The sequence below is a fragment of the Sturnus vulgaris genome, chromosome 8, assembly GCF_052056855.1.
Source record: "Sturnus vulgaris isolate bStuVul1 chromosome 8, bStuVul1.hap1, whole genome shotgun sequence".
NCBI lineage: Eukaryota > Metazoa > Chordata > Aves > Passeriformes > Sturnidae > Sturnus > Sturnus vulgaris.
In genome coordinates this window covers 26,469,681-26,488,928 of record NC_142250.1, presented here as the reverse complement: position 1 = coordinate 26,488,928, position 19,248 = coordinate 26,469,681, and the positions used below count along the sequence as shown (strand labels likewise).

Here is a 19,248-nt window from a genome sequence, read left to right as displayed (position 1 = left end):
TGATCCAAGCCAAGTGAAGGCACAGGTGTGATGTGTGCGTGAGAAGGGCTTACATTCTCTGTGCTTATTCCTGGAGCATTCCACTCTTCTTGTTGCCATACTGGCTCCTTTATAGGGCAGAAATTGAGGACACAAGGGTCCCTTATCCTGGGGAAACCCCAGCTACTGGTGCCATTGTCTTTCAAGGTGCAAGAAGATACCTAAAATCAACCAAACTGCATCAGGAAGCTGAACAGCTTTGCAGCTTAGCTCTTGTGGGTACCAAAATTGTTGTCTCTAGGCTGATACCACTTCAAGTCTGGATCTGGGCCAGCACCAATTTGTGCTCATCAGCACATCTTTGACGTTAAAATGGTTATGCAAACAGTGAGTTGGTGCAGTGGCTGTACTCTGGTAATTTAGGGCACAGATGTATGTTGACTTAGCTGCAGTTTAAGTTGTTTTAATGCAAACTCCGCCAGGTAAATGAAGCAGCTGAAATTGCTGCAAGCCTTGCAGGAGCTGAGTTGACTTTGCATGGAAGTGGACCAGGGAGCCTTCACATGCTGAGCTGTGTTGGTGGAAAGCTTCCAGCTCACAGGCAGTGGTAGCATCTGAATACAGGGGAGAAGGAGTATCTTATCCAACTCAAACCTGATTCATAGGAGGACAAACAGCCAACACTTTAATAGGAGTCTTTGAAGAAACTGACACTGTCCAGGATAAAAGGGGATGTTATGATGGTATCTGCATACAAACTGCACCATAGTGTTGTCTTTTGCATTCACAGACCTCTCTTAATAGCTGGTGTTTACTGTAATTACTTACTAGAGGTTAACAACACCCTCTCTTATGTGTGCAGGGATATTTCTGGTTTCTGCTTTTCAACCTTCTCTTTGCCAATAGCTCTTATATTAGTGTATGTTCTTATCTTGGTTTCGTCAGACAACCAGTTTCAGACATTTGTCTTCCACTCCAGCTCATCTGGCTGTAGATGACAAGACATTAGCCTATAAAAAAACAATTGAAAAATCAGTCACATGAGAATAACCTGAATTTGTTACCTCTGGGGTTTGTGCTGGCTACAACTGGGTATTTTCCATTGAAAACAAGACAGTCAATGGTAAGGTCATGCCCAGTGACGTTAGAGTGGATGTGTTTTGTAGTAGGAAGTCATCTCTCCTCATTTCTTGTGTAGGCAGTAAAAGAGGAGCAATGACTTCAGTTTGCAATAAATTTTCTGCTTTATGATGGGTAAAGTAGAAGTTTCCCAGAGCTAGAATTAAACAACAATAATTAGCAACTGATAAAATCCCCCTGGCACCCTGCACCTTCTTTCATAAGCCATGAATATTTAGAGCTACTTATCAGGCTCAGTTCCTGATTAATATTCTACAGTCTTTAAAGGCCTGCTTCTTGCTTCTCTGAAGAAGGATTTATTTCAAAATACAATAATAGATCAAAAAAAGACTGGACTTGGGAAATTAAAAAGTGAACATTCGTAGTGGCTGGAGCACCCAGTGATTGTGCTGTCATTATTTGCCATTTGTACTTCAATTTTCATTCGTTGTTAAGGACCTTTTTTTGAGGTGAAGGTTTTGAATAGCATCTATGTTTTGACTCCTTTATGACTATAAACATGGCAGATACATAAAGCAGGACTCTTTGCCTGTAGTAATTAATTACTGTAGTAATTTGGAATCTCGATTATAGTTTAGTTGTGTGTAGGAAAACACTGTATTACATGAAAGAGCTTGCTCCAAGACATGTAAGGTACTTTGATTTTATCTTCTTTTATCAAGACAGAATGTGCCAAGGAGCTGGGACTCTCTTGTGGGCAGGACCAGCTGTGTGTTGGATTGGTGGCTTGTGTGGCTCAGTTTTGGGGAGTTGCTGGATGGCACAGAAAGCCTTTCCTTGGCTCTGCTGGGCGCTCGAGCGTGGGATGACTCTCCCTATTTATCCCAGATTTCCTGTTGCCTCCTTGTCCCGTCGTGTTTGCATGACCCTGGGCTCCCCCAGGACTGCTTTTTTCTCTCTCTCGGGACATTGTTAATCACTTTCACAGAAACCCATTTTAAGATCTGAGGAAAAAAAAACCGAAATGGTGAGGTAAGCTGATGTAATGTTTGATGCTCATGAAAAGGCTATGCATCTGACCAAGGCAGCAGAAGCAAATAACTTCCAAACTCAGATCTCTAAGGGAGAGAAATGTGATATCTAAGGCTTCTGAAACCTCTAGACCTTGTATTTATAATCTGCCATTTTACAAATCTTTTTCAACCAAACCCCATTATTTTAAATGGTGACTTTTGGGAAGCAATTTGAATTGAGTAAACAAGCAAAAAAGATCAATAGCTGTTTTAGATGTTACACCTGTCTTCCACCACTCCACACAGCACCAGGTTATGATTAAAGGCTTTTCTTGCTTCTGCAGTAATCTTTCTGTTAAATAGAAGTCAGTGTATCTGCATGCTGCCCCATCCATCACTTGCTGAGCTTGAGGAGACCGTAGGCTCAAAAAGAATTAATTGCTGTCCTAAATGTGCAGCAAAATCCTAGTTTGACTGAAGTCTGTGGCAGCTTCATTCCCACAGAGCCTGAATTTCAGATCTGGGGATGTATCTGCACCATGCAGTGGGGTGCTGCTCCTACACCTGTTCCCTACACCAAATAAATCCAGCCTCTTTTCCAGAATATCCCTGTGCGTCCAACTCTGCCCCTTCTTGTGTCATGGATGTGTTGTGCCACTTACTGCACCACCAAACTGGAATCTTGAAGCAGGATTGACTTCTGCCTGCATTAGATTTTGACCAAGCAGACTTGTAGGCTGTTAAAAATGTCAGGAACTCACAGTTTTTGTGGGTTCTGAGGAGTAGCACCGAGAAGCCTGAAGTGCCATGAAATTCAAAATGCCTGGATGCCTGTGCCATATGTGTTTTGTTTCTAGTTTCTGAAAAAAAGTTGCATAATGAAAGAAAAAGTATAATCTTTATTTACATGTGCAATATGTTTTTCCTCCTGTCTCATCCTCTTTGTGAGAACTCAGGGCCAGAATTACAGTATCTGAAGTTGCTTTTGGATCCTATTCAGCTCCCATCTGTCAAGATCTGTTTTTAATCGAATGGGCTTTCCATCTGAAAGTAGCTGTTGGATAGAGAATGAGTAGAAATATTTGTGTGTGAATTAGCTCAGAGTGAAGCTACAAACTTTTTTTTCCCACAACAAACACATGGAAAAATCTTCTTCAGTGTAGTGTGGCCGGCCTGAAAATTGGCAACAGCAGCTTCCTTCCCAGGCTCAGACTCGTCTGCCTTGACTGCATGGGTAAGATCTTTAAAGGGACCTGAAATCTTCATGTTACACAGGCTTATCTCCCCTCCATGCAGCAGGGCAGTGCTGATGTCACCCTTGTGTATATGGGCATTGCAGGAAGGAGGTGGTTTGGTTTTCCAAGAGAATTAAGAGATGCAGCAGAGTAACCTGGATTTGCTGAGAGTCAGGCTCTTACTCCTGGGAGTCTTCCCCTTTGCAGCCTTGATAGTCTCTGCCCTGGTGGGAAGAGCAGAATATGTTTGATGCAATAAGGAGAAAGGCCCCAGATCTCCTTAACAGCCTGTACTCAGCATCTCCAGTTATTGAATGCCATGAAACTGGGCTGCAGGAGATGGGAGGCAGGCTGCCTTGGAGACTGAATGTGGTTGTAACCAGCAGAGAGGAAAGTATGACTGCAGGATCTCTGTGGTTTCTGGGAGGATACCTCTCCTACTGGGAAAGAGGAAGAAGAAGAAAAAAAAAATCCATTGGTGGTCCTTGGAAAAGTGTTGTTAAGCCCAATATTCAAAACCCCTCCAGGGATTTTCATGCAATAATTTTATTGGTAAAAGTACAGAAGCAGTTGAATCAGTAGCTTGGAAGATGGTCTGGTGTCTTGGGGGAGATGAAGAAGAGGGTGATGCTTACCCATCCCCCATTGCTGGAGATAGAAAGCTTCACTTCTGCATCCACGGCAAAAGGGAGAGTTCCTGGTACAGTGCTGTGGCTGAGGGAGGAGGAATGCTTTCCTGTTTCCTCTGTTAGATTGTTATCTCAGTGCATATGTGAAACCTGAAAATTGCTTTAAAGGCCCAGGAGCTGTCCTAGCTGTGATTTTCATTATATTGATGCTGCATGGTCATTCTTGATAGCTCCATCCTGTTTGCTGAAGTCTTGTTGCAGATCTGTCATCAAGGCAGCAGGACTAGCATTGGCCTGAGGGCAAGTATATGAGAGAGCAGAACCTGACCCATTTTTAACTTTAAAAAAAAATAGTTTGCAGGTATGAGGGTCAAAAGGAAACATTTTTGCGTTTTTTGTGTGTGTGTATTTGTATGTATATGTACAAGTTCATGTGTGTATATGTGTACATGTATATGTATGCGAATCATTTTTTATCACAGCTTCTGGCTAAACAGTGTTTCTGTAAGAGGATTATTTTGGGGATGGACTAGGGTTAGACAAGGGAAATCCTGGGCTTTTTCCAGGCTTCTGTTGCTGTTTCCATCAATGCAAGGAAACAGTGTCACTCTCACTGTCCGGATTTACATCACCCTCCAGTGGGTGCCAAAGGTGCTGGGTGGCCTGATGTGACTCAGCAAGAGCTGTGTGCCATGGCAGGGCTTGGTTTCTGTCACACATCCATGGGTGTGAATAAGCGACTGTGTTGCATGGCTGTGATTCCAAAACACCTGTGGAGCTGCGTTTCCTTTGAATTTCCTGTTGAACTAGAGCCACTCCTTGCTTGGGAAGGGTGACAGCCACATCTCCATATACTGAGACAACCTGGAGTGTGGGGTTGGAGATCAGCACCTCATGATAAGCTGTTGCTTGCTTCAGGGGTGGAATTGCTCTCCCAGCCATGCCTGTGTAGCCCTGGGACCCTCCAAAAAGGATAGAAGGCAGGGTGTACTACCACAGACCCGAAAATGTGGTGTTGCTCAATTAGAGCTTTTATCCCAGGCAGAGCAAAGCCAGTGGGAGCTGCTGATGGGGATGTGTGGGAGAGCACTGAGTACTCTCTCAAGATTTCTGGTGAAAGTTGCAAAATGCTTTAATTTAGGCTAGTCCTGCTCCCAGGGCTGTATTCCTCACTGTGAGTGGGAACAGCCAGTGAGATCTGAAATTAACCTATGTTGACTGTTCTGCCTTTGCATGTATCCTGTGCTTGTGGCCCAGGCTGATTTGTGTTTTCTTTTCCCTGAACAGGTCTATATCATCAACGTAACATGGTCTGACCTGACTTCCCAGATCATCTACCGGAGATACAGCAAGTTCTTTGACCTGCAGGTAAGTCTGTCCTGTCTAACATAAAATATTATTTCTACTCATGCTTCTAATCATGTTTCCAGCTGGGTTAATAGTGCCTTTAAATAAGGCTTTGTGCTTGTTTGGTCTGTTGCATGTCATGATCTTGAAACTTTTCAGACTCTGCCCTTGTAGGGTATAAGATAAGTGGGTGGTATGCTCACAGTGAGTAACTTGCACTGTAAAGACATTTAAAGCTGACATTTTCATGAATGGTTCCTATTAAAGAGGGGATCTAATTTTAAATACTTCAGATGCACTTAAAACAGAGAGAGCACTACATTTTGGGCCCCCAGAAACTACTACCCAAGTAACTGAAAACAACAGAGCTTTTGCACACTCCCACAGCAGTTCAGGAATGGAGATTACAGTGGAAACTTTCCAGTCTCTCTTCCTAACCATCCACCCAGCCAGCAGTGTCCTGGCTCCTGCTGTTTTGTACAGCTCCTTTGCTCTAATCTGTGCCTGTATGTTTAGATTTCGTCAAAAGCTTTCTTGCTGGATAGCTGCTGACCAAAGTCTGAAATCAGGAATCAGCTGCTTCATTTCTCACAGCTCTCCCAGGCACCTGCATGAGTAGGGGGAGTTTTGGGGCTGGTGTTCTGCTTGGCAATAATCCAGGTCCACTGATTTTTTTGTATCATTGTAGCTTTGTAGGCAGCAAAACTAATTGCCTTGGGTAAAAATAAAAGCTGTGGTTTGAGAGACTCTTGAACTTTGGGGGAAAGGTTGATTTTTGGACTGGAGCTTGGGTTTGGAGCTGGGCTGAGGTTACAATATCAAGTGAGTCCTCAGGGTCAGTATTGAGGATGTAGCTGACTGTGCTGTGTCCTGAAAAGTAACACTGAGCCTTTTCGCATGATAAATTAGGAAAAAAAAGTTCTTGTTTGGGGTATCTTAAAGAGCTCTAGTTTCATCTTTTCTCCCCTTTATGTTTCATTTCTGATGCTTGGAAACCTGAAGTATCTAGGCTGTTTTGTAAGCTGTATTAGTTATTATGGCCTCGTGGCCTTTTGGGTGAAATGTGACCATTTCTACAGCCGGTCCTAATTTCTGTTTGCTGTGTGGCAGGAAGACAAGAGAGGGATGTTCTTAAGCTTCCTCTTGTGCCCATCTCCATTTCTAGCTGAAGTACCAGGCCTGCCAGTCCCACTGCAGTAAGAGTATGCCAGCATCTTCTCTGTGTCTGCTCTACCTGCTAAAGATGCACAGCTCCCTAGTCACAAACATTTGTTGTCAGCATGTGAATTGTGGCCAAAACTGTTTCTTTCTTTTTCTCTCTTCATTCTCTTTTTGCCCCAGTTCTGTTTTCATGTATATGTTGTTCTGGGTGTCCCAGCCTTTCCTGGTAGGTTTGAAAAGTTCCCATCAAGTGTGGAGTTATCAATGGGGTTAGTGTGTTGGACAGGAAATGATGTCTCAATCAGGGAGTGAGTCCTGAAAGGTCCCATTGATAAGTGCAAGGGGGCCTAGCCAGTGGAAAACTCCTGCTTGCATGGCACTTCTCCCCCCACGAGAAAATACGACAAGAAAGTAACAAAATTCCCTTCTTTAACCCTTTTCCCTCCCAGGGATATCTGTTAGGGCCAGCACTGTGTGAGCAGTGACAGCCCTCCACAACAGCCTCTTTAGCTCCTGCAGCATGAGGTGCAGAGTTACAGAAATTGAGGTGTTCACTTGAGATTTCCACAGTCCTGCCACGTCTCTGTACTAAGTCACTGTGTCAATCTGTGCCTCAGTTTCCCAGCTGTGAGATGGGGACAAGGCCCTGTGTGCTCAGGCTGCCATAACATGCTTTTAGACTCCCAAAGGTGATAGGTGATTTTTTATTTATCCCCTCCTATTATTCTTTCTGGATTTTTGATTATGCCTGAGCATCTCTTAGGTGAGGCAAAGGAAACTGCTTTGAGTCTCAAAAAGAAATCTGTGTTTCCAGCTCTAATGAAGCCTGCAAAGAGAATTGGAAAAGCAAATGAATGCAAAGAGGGACTTTGGGTAACCCTTGAATTTTGGGAAAACGATGGCTTCATGTACAGAGATTCTTGCTCAAAGAGAAATTGGGTCCAGATCTTGGGATGACTTGTGCTTTCTAGATTTTTGCTGGAAGCTTGAACTTCTAACCTAGCACTGCTTGAACGTGGGGTTTGCAATCTGATACCATGCATGGTAAGGTGGTCTTAGCATAATCAATCCACTGTGATAATGTCCTTGCTTATCCCCACGTGGCACTTCTAGGAGAAAACCAAGCACATTCTCAAGGAGTAATGCTCAGCCAACTCACGGGCACCACTCATGTCCAAAACAGCTGGAGTCCACAGGTCTGTGCCAGCTCCACTCACCCTGCTGTGTCAACGACAGAGCTGCACTTCAGGGCTTCCAGAGCCTGCACGTGTCTCCTTTGCTCTTGACTGGAAGTGGAGGAACAAGGGCTGACTTGTAATGACTTAATCAGGGCTGCAGTGGCTGGCATTGACAGTGACACCAGATATGACCCATGGGGAAACCCAGGGGGCTGCCCAGGAGCAAGGAGGGAGGAATACAGATAATTAATTTCGCTACTCCATTTTCATGTTTCTTTAAAAAAGAGCCCACCCTTCCCCAGATGGATGTCTCTGTGGGAAGTGTCTCAGTGGTTTTGAGAGCTGCAGCATTAGTAGAAACTGCATTTTTAAAAATACTTATTTGCAAATTCTATTAGGCACTACAGGCAGCAAGAGGCTGCTCTGTCTCAAGGATTCAAATCCAAGGAGAGTTTGGCTGTGCTATTTCAGCAGTGTATATGCTTGAATTGGGAGTCAGGTTGTTTTTAAGTTTAGTAAAAGGGCAGTAAGTCTGGTCATACCATAGGATTTGTTTGCCCCACAAAGGTGGTAGAAGTACAGCAAACAAAGCAGCAGCCAAGTGTCATCCCTGTGCTACTTCAGTGAGGGCTGGATATCTGTAAACACAGATTTTAAATTAAACTAGGGCATTGCTGCATCATTTAATTGTGCAACCAAGTCATATCTGCTCCTGAGCATGGGTCAAATGATGGCAGCAGGATACATGTGGGTGCCAGTGCTTCAGTAAATAGGCTTGAAAAGATTGAATTAACTCTGCATAGATGAAAGCATTAGTGTAAATTGCTTGTCAAATCCAATGATCTGTTGTCTTTCACCCTGGGGAGACATTTGCATCTGAGCACCACGTGGGGTCAAAGCTATCTCCTAATGCAGTATTTTGAATGTTGTTTTCTTGCACTTGCCTGCAGTGCAGGACAGAGGAGCATGAGGAGAGTGATGTGAACATCACTGTCAGTAGTGCTGACCCTTGTGACAGGCTGGTGGCTCACTGGGGCACGTTCTCTGGATGCTGTTTGGGGTCTTCCATCATCATCAATGGATTTGCTGCTGGTGGTTGCAGAATCCTGTCCTGAGGTGATAGTTCAGTAATGCTACTGTTGTAGCCAAAGGAGCTGAGAAAGGACACTCCTTTATTTTGATAGCAGGATAACTCCTGGCATTTCCACTGTGCAGTAGAAGACATCTACAGATGTAAGGCCCATGTTTTTCTTACTGGAAAGTGCTTTTGGAGGCTGTTAGCAGAATGGGGATTTACAGTTGAGTGTGTACATAAATAATTGCCCAAAGCATAAGGTGGAGAAGTGTGGAGATGCAGGCAGCTCTCATTCTCCCAGGGGCTGGGCTGGAAAACAGCCACAAAGTTTGCAGCTGGCAAGTATGAAGGATGTGTCTATCCCCTCTCCCTGTATCACCCTTGGAGTTGCCCAGTACCACGTTATGCTTTTTACAGCTATTATGACCCCACGTGGTGTGTTTGGCTGTGCAGGAGATGAACAGCATCACTGCCAGAGCAGTGGCAGGAATGTTAGGTAGGCAGATCTCAGCCTCTCCACACAATGACACACACAGGCAGTTTGGCTGCAAGGAGATGTCTGAAATGTCACAACATTGAAAAGGCAAATAAACAAGGCTCTGTTCAAGCACAGGCTCTGTGTATCAGCAAAATACTATCTGCCCAACGTGGTTTGCTGATCTAAGCAGGTTTTCTTCAAAGTGACACAGAAAGAGGAACTCACTAGCAGCCAATTGGAACATTTAAAAAGTAAAGACTATCAAGAATTTTATTTGGAAGAGGAAAGACATGTAAGTTGTTTTCATCCTGATGATAAAACATCAAGAACTTCATTTGTTATTGCTAGGGTCATCCTGATAGTTTATAGTGCTATAATGGAGTAACAGAGTATTGAAGATGACATGAAACAAAAATGGTAGTATAAAAACTAGTAACTTCAATCTGTATCTCTACTTTTCTTACTCAGACTGGAGTTCACATGAACACTGCTGCTATCAATTGTTCTCCTGTTACATTAATCTGTGACAACATCCCTTTCTCCATTACCCTAGCTGTATCAAACAGGGTAATGTCCAATCTCATTTCCAGTTTGGTTGTACCTGTGCCATGTTCCTGAGCACCCTGGATTTCACTGGGTCGTTATGATTTGAAACAGGACCTGGAGGCTTTGGCATGCAAGCCTTCAGGGGCAGAGCAAAGAGGGAATTCTGTGATTCTGATGGAATTGTGTATGCTCCCTCCAGTAGTTAGTCTGGTTTAATTGCCCAAGTGGAGACCTAAAGCCCTAATTCTGGTGGTCCAGTGCAGTCTAACTCAGTAATGATGGTTTTTGTAGGGCCTCTGATATTTCATATTGTTCGTCCTTTCAGCTCTGCAGGAGCGGTGAATGGACAAGTTCAAACATGCACTAAGTTTAGCAGTGGTGAAGATTGTGGATAAGAATGCAATGGTGCAAGTTTTCTCCTGTGTTTGCAAATGCTGACTGCCAACCCTGAACCCACCAGGCCTTTTCAGTAGGATGAGCAGTCACCAACTGGCCTTCCCAGCCCTCCAGATCAGCAGGGTCACTCTGCAGTGAGTGACCTCTCTTGTGTAGGTAACACCCTGTGTGAGCTCCTGGCTGGCACTGTGTGAAGGGAGGGAAGGTGAGCTGCTGCTGTGGCTCTGCACGAGATGCAGTTTGCCCCTCTTGCAGTGTGAGAGGTTTGTGTTGAAAGGATTCCCAACCTCTGATGACCTCAGTGAGTGTTTCTGTTGGGCTGTGTGTGTGCATCTGAGGGTGCCTAAGGAAATGGGCAGGAAAGCTGGAGGAGAAGGTGGAGTTGAATGGGGCAGGGGTAGAACAACATGGCAGATGTCACTACATCAGGCTGTGGTGCAAGTGCACATTGAAATTGGTGTTTCTCCTGCTGGTCTCAGCATATGCCTCCCTCTGCTCTGGGCTGTGCTGGCCTTGGCCAGTATAGTCTGGGCTGAAAGGATCAAGCTTTCCCTGTTCCTTTTCCCTTGGTGTGGGATACTGGGCCTCAGCATCCTGGTCCTGCTGTAGATGTTGAGAGCTGCTGTGAAATCCTTCTCCAGACCAGGGGCCTGGCTCCATATCTGACCCATCAGGTTCAGACCCATTGCTTGGCTTCAGGGACGTCCCTGATAATCTTGGAAATGTGAGGATGGAATTACTGCAACAGCTGTAGGGTTTCATTTATAAACAGCTTCCTTAAGAGCATTATTGAAGCTGAAACAAGACTGGGAAAATTCAGAGGAAATCTGAACATGGGTCTGTCAACACGTCTGTTCCCAAAGGTCAGTGCTGGCTCCTTGGGGAGAAATGGCACATCCTTTCTTCTGAGTAAACACAGGCCAGTTGTTTGCTGCTGTTATCCCAGACAGTGCATGGAGAGACTTGCAGTGCAAGGTTTGCAAGGGATGCAGAAAACCAGATTTCCAGGAGGAGCCCTGTGCCATCTGTGAGGGCTGTGTTTTGGCAGCTGTGTTGGAGCCTCTGGTGCAGCCATGCTTGCAAGACTTGGCTTTCAGTAGGAGAGACCCCTCAATGACTGCTCTCAGAAAAATACCCCAGCAGCAAGCTTGTAACAGACCTTCCCAGGGGAATTGAGATGCCCCTGGGAAAAAATTAATAGCTGACATGGTTATTGAGCTGGGAATAGTTGTCTCCACTGATTTAAAAGCTATCTAAATACCATTTGTCCTTCTAGCCCTCAGTGCCTTAGGATATCAGCTGGCTTGGGGCAGTATCCTTGTGTTCAGTGAATAAATGGAATTGTTTATAATTCTAATTTCCATCATTATTTAAATGTTTGCTTGGCAAAACAATCTGTTCAGCTTCCAGTATTTGTTTTTAAAGAGATTTTACACGTCAGACGAAGATGAGGGCCATGATGAGGAAATGGCAAAGTGCCTGCTAACCTACAATAGAGGTGCATTGAATGACTATGGCCAAGAACCCACAGCTGAGAAGGTAACCCAGCCTATGGGAACTCTCCCTTTTGTTCTTCTTCACTTGGGTTCTGGATCATAAAGCTGACACTTGAATATTGCCCCTAATCTGCAGCACGAGAATCTCCTGCAGGATGGTTACAGGAAAATATTTGCTGCTCAGCACCAATCTACCTCTCTGGATAGGACATGGATGACCTTAGAAAGTGAAGTGGTGGCTTAGCTAACTCTTCAGGGTATGACAGCAGCAAGGCAGAAACAGAGGTGATACCCATGCCACTCTGTCTCAGTGGTCTGGGCTCTATATGTAGTTAGGCAAGTGAGTTTTGTTTGGTTGGGTTTTTTTAAGAAATATTGGGAGCATCACAAGGAGGTTGTTGACTTCTTAGCTGTGTCCTTTTAACTGTACGTGGTCTGCCTCTAGCAGGCACAGAAACATTGAAATTAGTCAAAAGTGTTACTTTCTGAAATTATTCCCTTGCTTTCTAGAGTTTTGGTTTGTGTTAGTTCTTCTTGCCTACTTCCCCCACTTATTGCTGGCTTAGAGACTGTGAGGATATTGGGGGACCTGTGTTGTGGGAAGGACTCTCCTGGATACAGCCACAAAGAGGAAAAGCAACAAGTTCTTCCTAATGAACTGAATTGACTTATATCAGCTGTGGAGGACTCAGGCCTATTTTCATAGCTGTTGGTTGCTTTACATGTTAAAAATCCAATGTATCAGGAGCATGCCAGGTCCCTGCCACGTTGTGCTGCTAATGGAAATCTAAAAACATTCCTGAAATTGCCCGAAATTCTGAACCATGGTGGAAAATTTTGGTATGGGGCCCAGATGTGCTGGTTTTGTGCCTGGACAGTATCTCATACAAGGGGTTATGCAGAATCATGATAAAAACTGGACTGAAAGCCTTTCTTCACCATAGTGTGTAAAGGCTCTGTATACCTCCTGTGTGATCCCTCCTCCATCTCTATTATTTTGGTATTGGAAGCTCTCCTCGTAGGTCTCCACAGCAGGACTTAAAGCTCAGCCTTGGGAGCAGTCCACGTGTTTGTTACCCTTGTTCCAGGTTTTGTTTGCTGAAACAATAAAACACAGGAGAGTGGTTTGGCTGTGGGACCAGCCCCAGCCAAAGCTGCAGCTCTGGGGCTGCTGGCCTCACACAGGCAGCAAATTCTCCAAGTGCCACTTCATTAGCATATTTCTTCTTACCAGAGATCAAGATCAGCCTTTTTTATTTATTTTCTGGAACATCTGTGTAAAAATTAAATTCCTTGGCGGGATTTTTCCATGGCTATTTTTCCCCCAAAGCACCCAAGCCCCGAAAGTTCAGGCAGGACAATTCCACCCCCTCCACTGCGTTGTCGCTCTCCCCTAATTGTCCTCAGCTTTCAATTATTTATACTGCCGGAAAATTGCACGGAGTTCACACCCCCAGCCCTGAAACACAATTCTGCTTTTGTGCAGGGAATACAATCCTTCACTTTCATTAAGTGTGTGGAGACCAAGATGAGAAGTGCCTGTTGTGTTCGCATCCCTTGGCTCGTGATGAGAGGAGCTGGTTGTTTTTGCAAACGTCCTAAATAGCCCTGGAAGGGTTATGGGGAGTTTATTTACATTATTGCATTTAAGTGCAAATAGAAAATTGCCTGGCTGTAATGGAGGGTTTATGCAGGGCTCTGTCAGGGCTCTTTTCCATGTCACCTCACCCCTCCTGGCTTTGTGCTCTGACAGGCTCAGATGTGGGAAGGCCCTGTCAGGAAGGAGCAGTAGCTCTTGGCCCTGTCACACCATGGTTTGCTTGCAGGACACAAAAGGACATCAACTGGCATCTCTTCCACTGTGGACTCTGCACAGTCCTGCCTGCCATAGGGAAGGCTCCTGATCAGGCTCACCCCAGCCTGATCTATGACCACAGGGTGCTGTTTGCTTCTTCCCCATAGCATCTGAATGCTGATCATTTCATCATCAATGTATAGAGCATGAAGTTGGGAGTTTGTTTGCCCCTGTTCCCTTCCTGCTTGCCTCAAGTCACAACATGGTTCTCCTTTTCTGCAACCAGAGCAGTTTCGTGTCTCATGCAAATGCAAGTATTCCCACTGCAGAACTGCCTTTTGCAATTTCCACTTCCTTCCCTTCAGGGGAAGCATTGAAGTAGAGTGGTCAGGGCAATAAAACCCACAGAGCTGAGCAGACACATGGCAAAGTCACGCAAAAAGCAGGGATAGTGATGCTCTGGGGGAAGCACAGATTTGTGCATGCTCCTTCCTGGGTGCCCTGTTTGAGCAGCATTCAGCCAAGCTGAGGGCTGTGTTCTCCACTGTTTGCCTTTCCATTGTAAAGGAGAGTTCTGCTCTGTCAGATCTGTGCAGGAAAGGAAGGACTTGAATTCTTACAACACATCAGATCCTTTGGCACTGGCCTGGCTGGAAGCCTCCCGAGTCCACACCTGCCATTGAGCATTGACCCACACAAGTGGCCATAACTAAAGTTCTTTTAAGCTATCCCATCTGGGACCCTGTGAGGGTGCAAAGGCAGCAGGGCAGGGAGTTGCAGTCCAGTGAGGAGGTTTGCACTTCAATGAGACAAGTTCTTGATGGCAGGAACTGTGAAAGAGCTCACAAAGAACTAAGCAGAGATTCAGAAAAGCATCCCAGTGTGTTTATGATAATTTCTGTAATTCTCCAGTACTCCATTAAAGCCATTCCTGAGGCATCAGTGTCGATGCAGGGGTGCCTCTGATTCACCAGGTCAGTCAAGGGCAGATCCTAATCGATTTAGTGGTGCTTTTGCAAACAGAGGTAACTTCAGAGCCATGTGTCTGGGTCTTGATGCATTTGTTTTTTAAAGGGTGTGTTAAGAAAACCAGTGAGACTTGTTGAGCTGCTCCCTTCAGCGAGGTGTGTTGAGATAGGTGAAGGACAAGCCATGAAAACAATGTGAAAGAGAGGGGAAAATGCCAAATGGAAAGAAATTTGAAAGCAAACCAGAAAAGGACTAAGTGAAATGATAATAGGGAAAAAATTGCTTCAAAGGGCTAGGTTGAGTTTAATGATCAAAGTTTTGTCTTAGAAGGGAATACACTTTATCCAGCTGGATCAAAAAATTATTTCACAGACTTTTCCTTTTATGTGGCTAATCTCTGGCTTTTTGCAGCCCAGTGAGTTGTGGCTTATTGTGGTCTCTGTTGTCTAGAAATCTTTGACATCCAAGTCCAGGCTTTTCCTGGTCACTACAATGATGTGCTGCTGCTTGAATAAATCTGGCATGTGTCCTGGTGAAGAAAATGTGTTGTGGGTTGTCCAGGTTGTCTGGTAATTTTTGGTGTGTTGGTAACTGCCTTGTGCAATGCTCCTTATTGTTACCATCCTGAGGGTTAGAGGGTGCTGGTTGCTTGCATGTAATTAAGGATTTAGCATTTGGTGCTTCAGGAGGTGGTAGAAATTAATTTGTCATTGGATTCTGGGAAAAAAGTAGATGGAGCAAGTGATGTGCTCCATGAAGGTGGTCCCTAGCTATCCTTATATCAAGGGGAAAATTTGCAAAAGGTGCTTCCAAAGTAGGCAGGAGTCCTCCAAAGTTTCAGTTCAGGGTGTGAGAGAGCCCTGGATTATCCAGATAAGCAGGGGTGTGCTGTGACCTGCAGGAGCACTAGGGCTGTCAGTTCCTGCCTTGTTGTTAGGAAACCTCATGCTGAATCCTGTTCCACTCTTAGGTCAAAATATATTTCAGCGCCTTAATGTGGAAATGTTTTTTGTATAATTAAGAGCTCGGAGTCTGTGGTGTGGAAGAAGGAGGGGGTAACTTCTGGTGTGGCAGGAAGGTTATCTGAAAATATCCACCCATAAAATGGGGGCCTATAATCAGCCCTCCTGGAGAAAGTTTATTCATTAATGTCTGTAAAATGCTTTGAAGAATTTGGCTTGGAGTGTTTTAACAGAGCCAAATGTTAGCTGTATTACAGTAGCTAAGCCAGACCGTAATGACCATGTTCCCTCTCCTCCCCCTGAGCCCCCAGCCATTTCTGACAGGGTTTGGTGAAGAAGTGAAACATCAGCAGAGTGACCAAACAGAAGTGAAGTGCTCAGCAGAAATATAAATAGTGCTTTTCGTTCTTGGGATTATGTCCTGGTCCCATGGAGTCTTGTGGTCAGAAATGGAATTTGTAGAAGGGATGAGGGATTTATTTCTAAGCTTGTACCATGTTATCCCAGTTGGTAACTGGTTTAGGGTCCCCTGAGTTAGGACGCACTGGTGGCCTTTGGGTCATTACAGTTATCCGGGCTTGTTCCCATGGGAAGTCACCTGGGTGAGACTGGTATGCTGGGATGGGAGATGTGCCTGTTGATGGAGTGCATGGTGAGCTGGGGCAAAACAAGGAGGCCCCAGAGCAGGATGCAGAAGAGCTGGTTTGATGGGCTGTTCAGCTCTGGCTGCCCCTAAATGCTCCTTGCTCCATGCCTGTCCATTTCTTAACAGCACCGTGTCTGCCCTATCTATAACAGAATAGCACTTGCTTTGTTTTGCTTTCTGGTCTCAGGACGTGAAGCTTGGTGATGGCATTGGTGGCAGCAAGGATCATTCTTTTTCATGTGCAGGAACTGGGGGGCATTCAGTCCATGCTGTGTCCCCAGAGTACCTTGTGGATGAGATAGCAGCACAGAGGCAGCAGGTAAATGGATGTGCCAGGAGTCATGGGGTAAGGACACATCCCAAAGACTGAGTTACTCTTACAAAATCATTGTCTGGGCTTGCAGGCATTTGCTCTGGGTGGCAACTAGGAACATCTCATTAGCATGACCTGGTGTGTCATGTGTTCAGACACAACCCATATCTCTCCTGGCCAGCTCTGACACTCTGGCTTGTGATTTATCCATTCCCTAGCCTCACCCAGGGCTAGGCTGGAATGGCTTCCTGCCTCAGGGACTGCATTGCTAATCTTTGCTTGAAGATTTGAGGTGCCCAGACGTGCCTTGGTATGGGGGAGGTTGCTCTGCATTGTTATGATGAGTCTCAGCTGGGTGAGAAAGGAGAAGTCTCCAGCCCAGAGGCAGAGCACACCCTGTTGTGTGCATCCTGTGGCAGGGTGCTGGGAAGGTGGCTTGGCAAAACAGAGGTGCCAGCACCTCGCTCAGAGACCTTTATGTTTCTAGTGATCCACTGTCCTTCGAAAGCAGCCTCTGATCGTGGAGCTCACAGCCAAAGACTGACCCAGCCCTCCCTCTAATCTCATCTTTCCTCCAAGAGTCCGGTCCCTGGAAAGATGCAGCTCTCCAAGAAGACATTCCAGGGGGGTTTAATCACTGCACTCGCTCCAGCCCTGCTGTGCTTGTGGTCTGAGCACCTGCTGTTTCATTTAATTAGCAACAAATGGGAGGCGTGGGCTGGGGAAAGAGAGCAGCGCCCTGGTGAAGTATTTGCTGCTATGTAATGTATTTTATTTTGGGTCCGGAATGGAGGCCATGAGGAACATTTTCCAGAGGGCTCCATAAACCACCTCTGTTCACAGGGTGATTATTTGAGGAGGGAGGGGAGTGTGGATTTAAATCAGTGCCGCTAATTTCTGCAAACAGACACATTATTTTTAATTCATACTCCAGACTCCCTCCACCCATGGCTTGATGTTGGGAGCTGTGAATTTTCCACGTCATTACAAAGTCCCTCTATTAAAGAGAGCCCTTTAAATATATTTTAAAAAATTGATTTCAAATACATCAGGCTCTCAAATAAGTCAATATGCAGAATGGAAAACTAACTCTTTCCTTCCCTCATAGTGGCCTGCTCATTTATTTGTATTTCAGTAGTGCATACCAGCTCTGAGCAGAGCTGTGTTTGTCTGACGTTAGGGGCTGGAAAAGGCACAAGAAGCTGCAAGATCAGTTGAAAGATATAACACCTCTATTCACTGTGATCAGCTAAGCTTGGGGGGCTCTCTGGTGAAATCAGTGTTTTATGTTGCCAGCAGTATTTTACCAATGTAAGAGAGGGAGACTGGGACAACTGGGAAGGCAGACTTCAAGACTGAACCACTTGTGCTGGACAGTGGCTGTGTCCTGCCTTTGGGAGATCAGCAGCTGCAGCTCTGTGCAGGGAAGATCACAGTCAGAGCTTCCATGTGCTCCAGCCCACCAGCACTGGGGCTTTTTTTCTCTGTGAGGTGGAAAGTTTAACAATGATCTCTCATACTTCTTCTGGTGAAAGTTGTAATTCTTAGTCTAAAGACACAAAATATATATTGGCCTTTTGTCTGATTTTTCTTCAGGCAGTGAAAGCACCATAAGAGCTGCAAGAAAGGATACTGTAATTTTTCCTTGCCCTGACTAAAGCAGGAGATTTGGGTTTTAAGAGATTTGTCCTTTGGATTCCATGTTCTGAAAGAGTTCATCTTCCATGGATTTGAGAGGATAAGTTAACATGTGGCTGTCAGGTATTCAGATGCAATGGTGACTGTGGTCATGTCAAGAACTCAGACTGATCATTTTGTTCTCATATGGACTTTTAAATTCAGTCTTGGGTATTGGGTTTTGCTCCAAGGACGGTAGAAGTTCACAGAAAATGTCCATCTTTTGAGATTGTCATAATCTTGAAATAGAGAAAATCTTGCTGTATGTCCATGCTACAGGCCTTCATTATTAGAACAGAATATTCCAGTTGGAAGGGACATAAAATGACCATGTAGTTCAGCTGCCTGGGCACTTCTGGGCTGACCAAAATTAAAGCAAGTTAAGGGCATTGTCTAAATACCTCTTAACTCCTGGGAGGATTAAGGCATCAACCATTCCTCTAGGTAGCCAGTTCCAGTGTTTGACCACCCTCTCAATAAAGAATAAGCCAGTTTGTAGGAACTCATTAACTACATAATCACTGTAACAATCATAATCACTTCTGTCAGTGGGGCACCATAATGGCTTCTGGAGACTTCCCAGCTGGGGAGGCAAGTGTAAGAGAGATTTTCCTGGGAAAGGAATTCAGTTGTGCCTGAAAATTCAGTGGCATCATCAAAAAAACCTCACCTTTACATGAGTGCCAAAGCATGGATATGTGGCCTCTGCATCCTAGAAATCATTGATTTTGCAGAAATTGGCTCTTTCTGTTGCCTTATGAAGTAGTTACATTGATTTTTTTTTTTTTTTTTTTAAATCTGCTTGTAGGCACACAGGGCACCTGTACATGTCCCAGAACTGTCAGACTCCTGCAAGTCAGTATTTTACTCAGAATCAACCCCATAACTCTCCAGCAGTATCTCTTCCTCATCTCAGTTTTTCCTTCTTTCTCTGTGTTCCTATCTGATGATAGAATTAGGTTCTTACTGCATGGATCAAATATGGAAGCAATACCTCGAGGGACTCATTCAGAGTCAGCATATGAAGTCTGGAGTTCTTTTTCTACCTCTGACATTTGAGAGATGCTTTTAAGTAGATGAGATACTGTTGCAGTGTCAGCCCATCTGTCAGCAGAATTGGTGTTTGAATCCTCTTCCTTTGCTCAGTTTTAAGAGAAAGGCAAGTGTAGCTGTCTGGCAGTTTACCTTGTTGCATGTCTCAGTATGATTAGGAAGGGAAATCTGGTTTTGTTTTCAAGTCTGTGTTGTACTTGCAGTGTTTAATGCTGTTCAG

At 44.9% G+C, this 19,248-nt stretch overlaps 1 protein-coding gene across 4 annotated transcripts in view; it reads left to right on the top strand.

Annotated features, from left to right (window-relative positions):
- SH3PXD2A (SH3 and PX domains 2A) overlaps nt 1-19,248 on the top strand; it is a 248,612-nt gene that overhangs the window by 36,544 nt on the left and 192,820 nt on the right. For all 4 annotated transcript variants that reach the window (XM_088169293.1, XM_014883770.2, XM_088169292.1 and 1 more), the window contains exon 2: nt 5,224-5,304. In XM_088169293.1, coding sequence (XP_088025419.1) covers nt 5,224-5,304 — 81 coding nt within the window. The remainder of the gene's footprint in view (nt 1-5,223; nt 5,305-19,248) is intronic.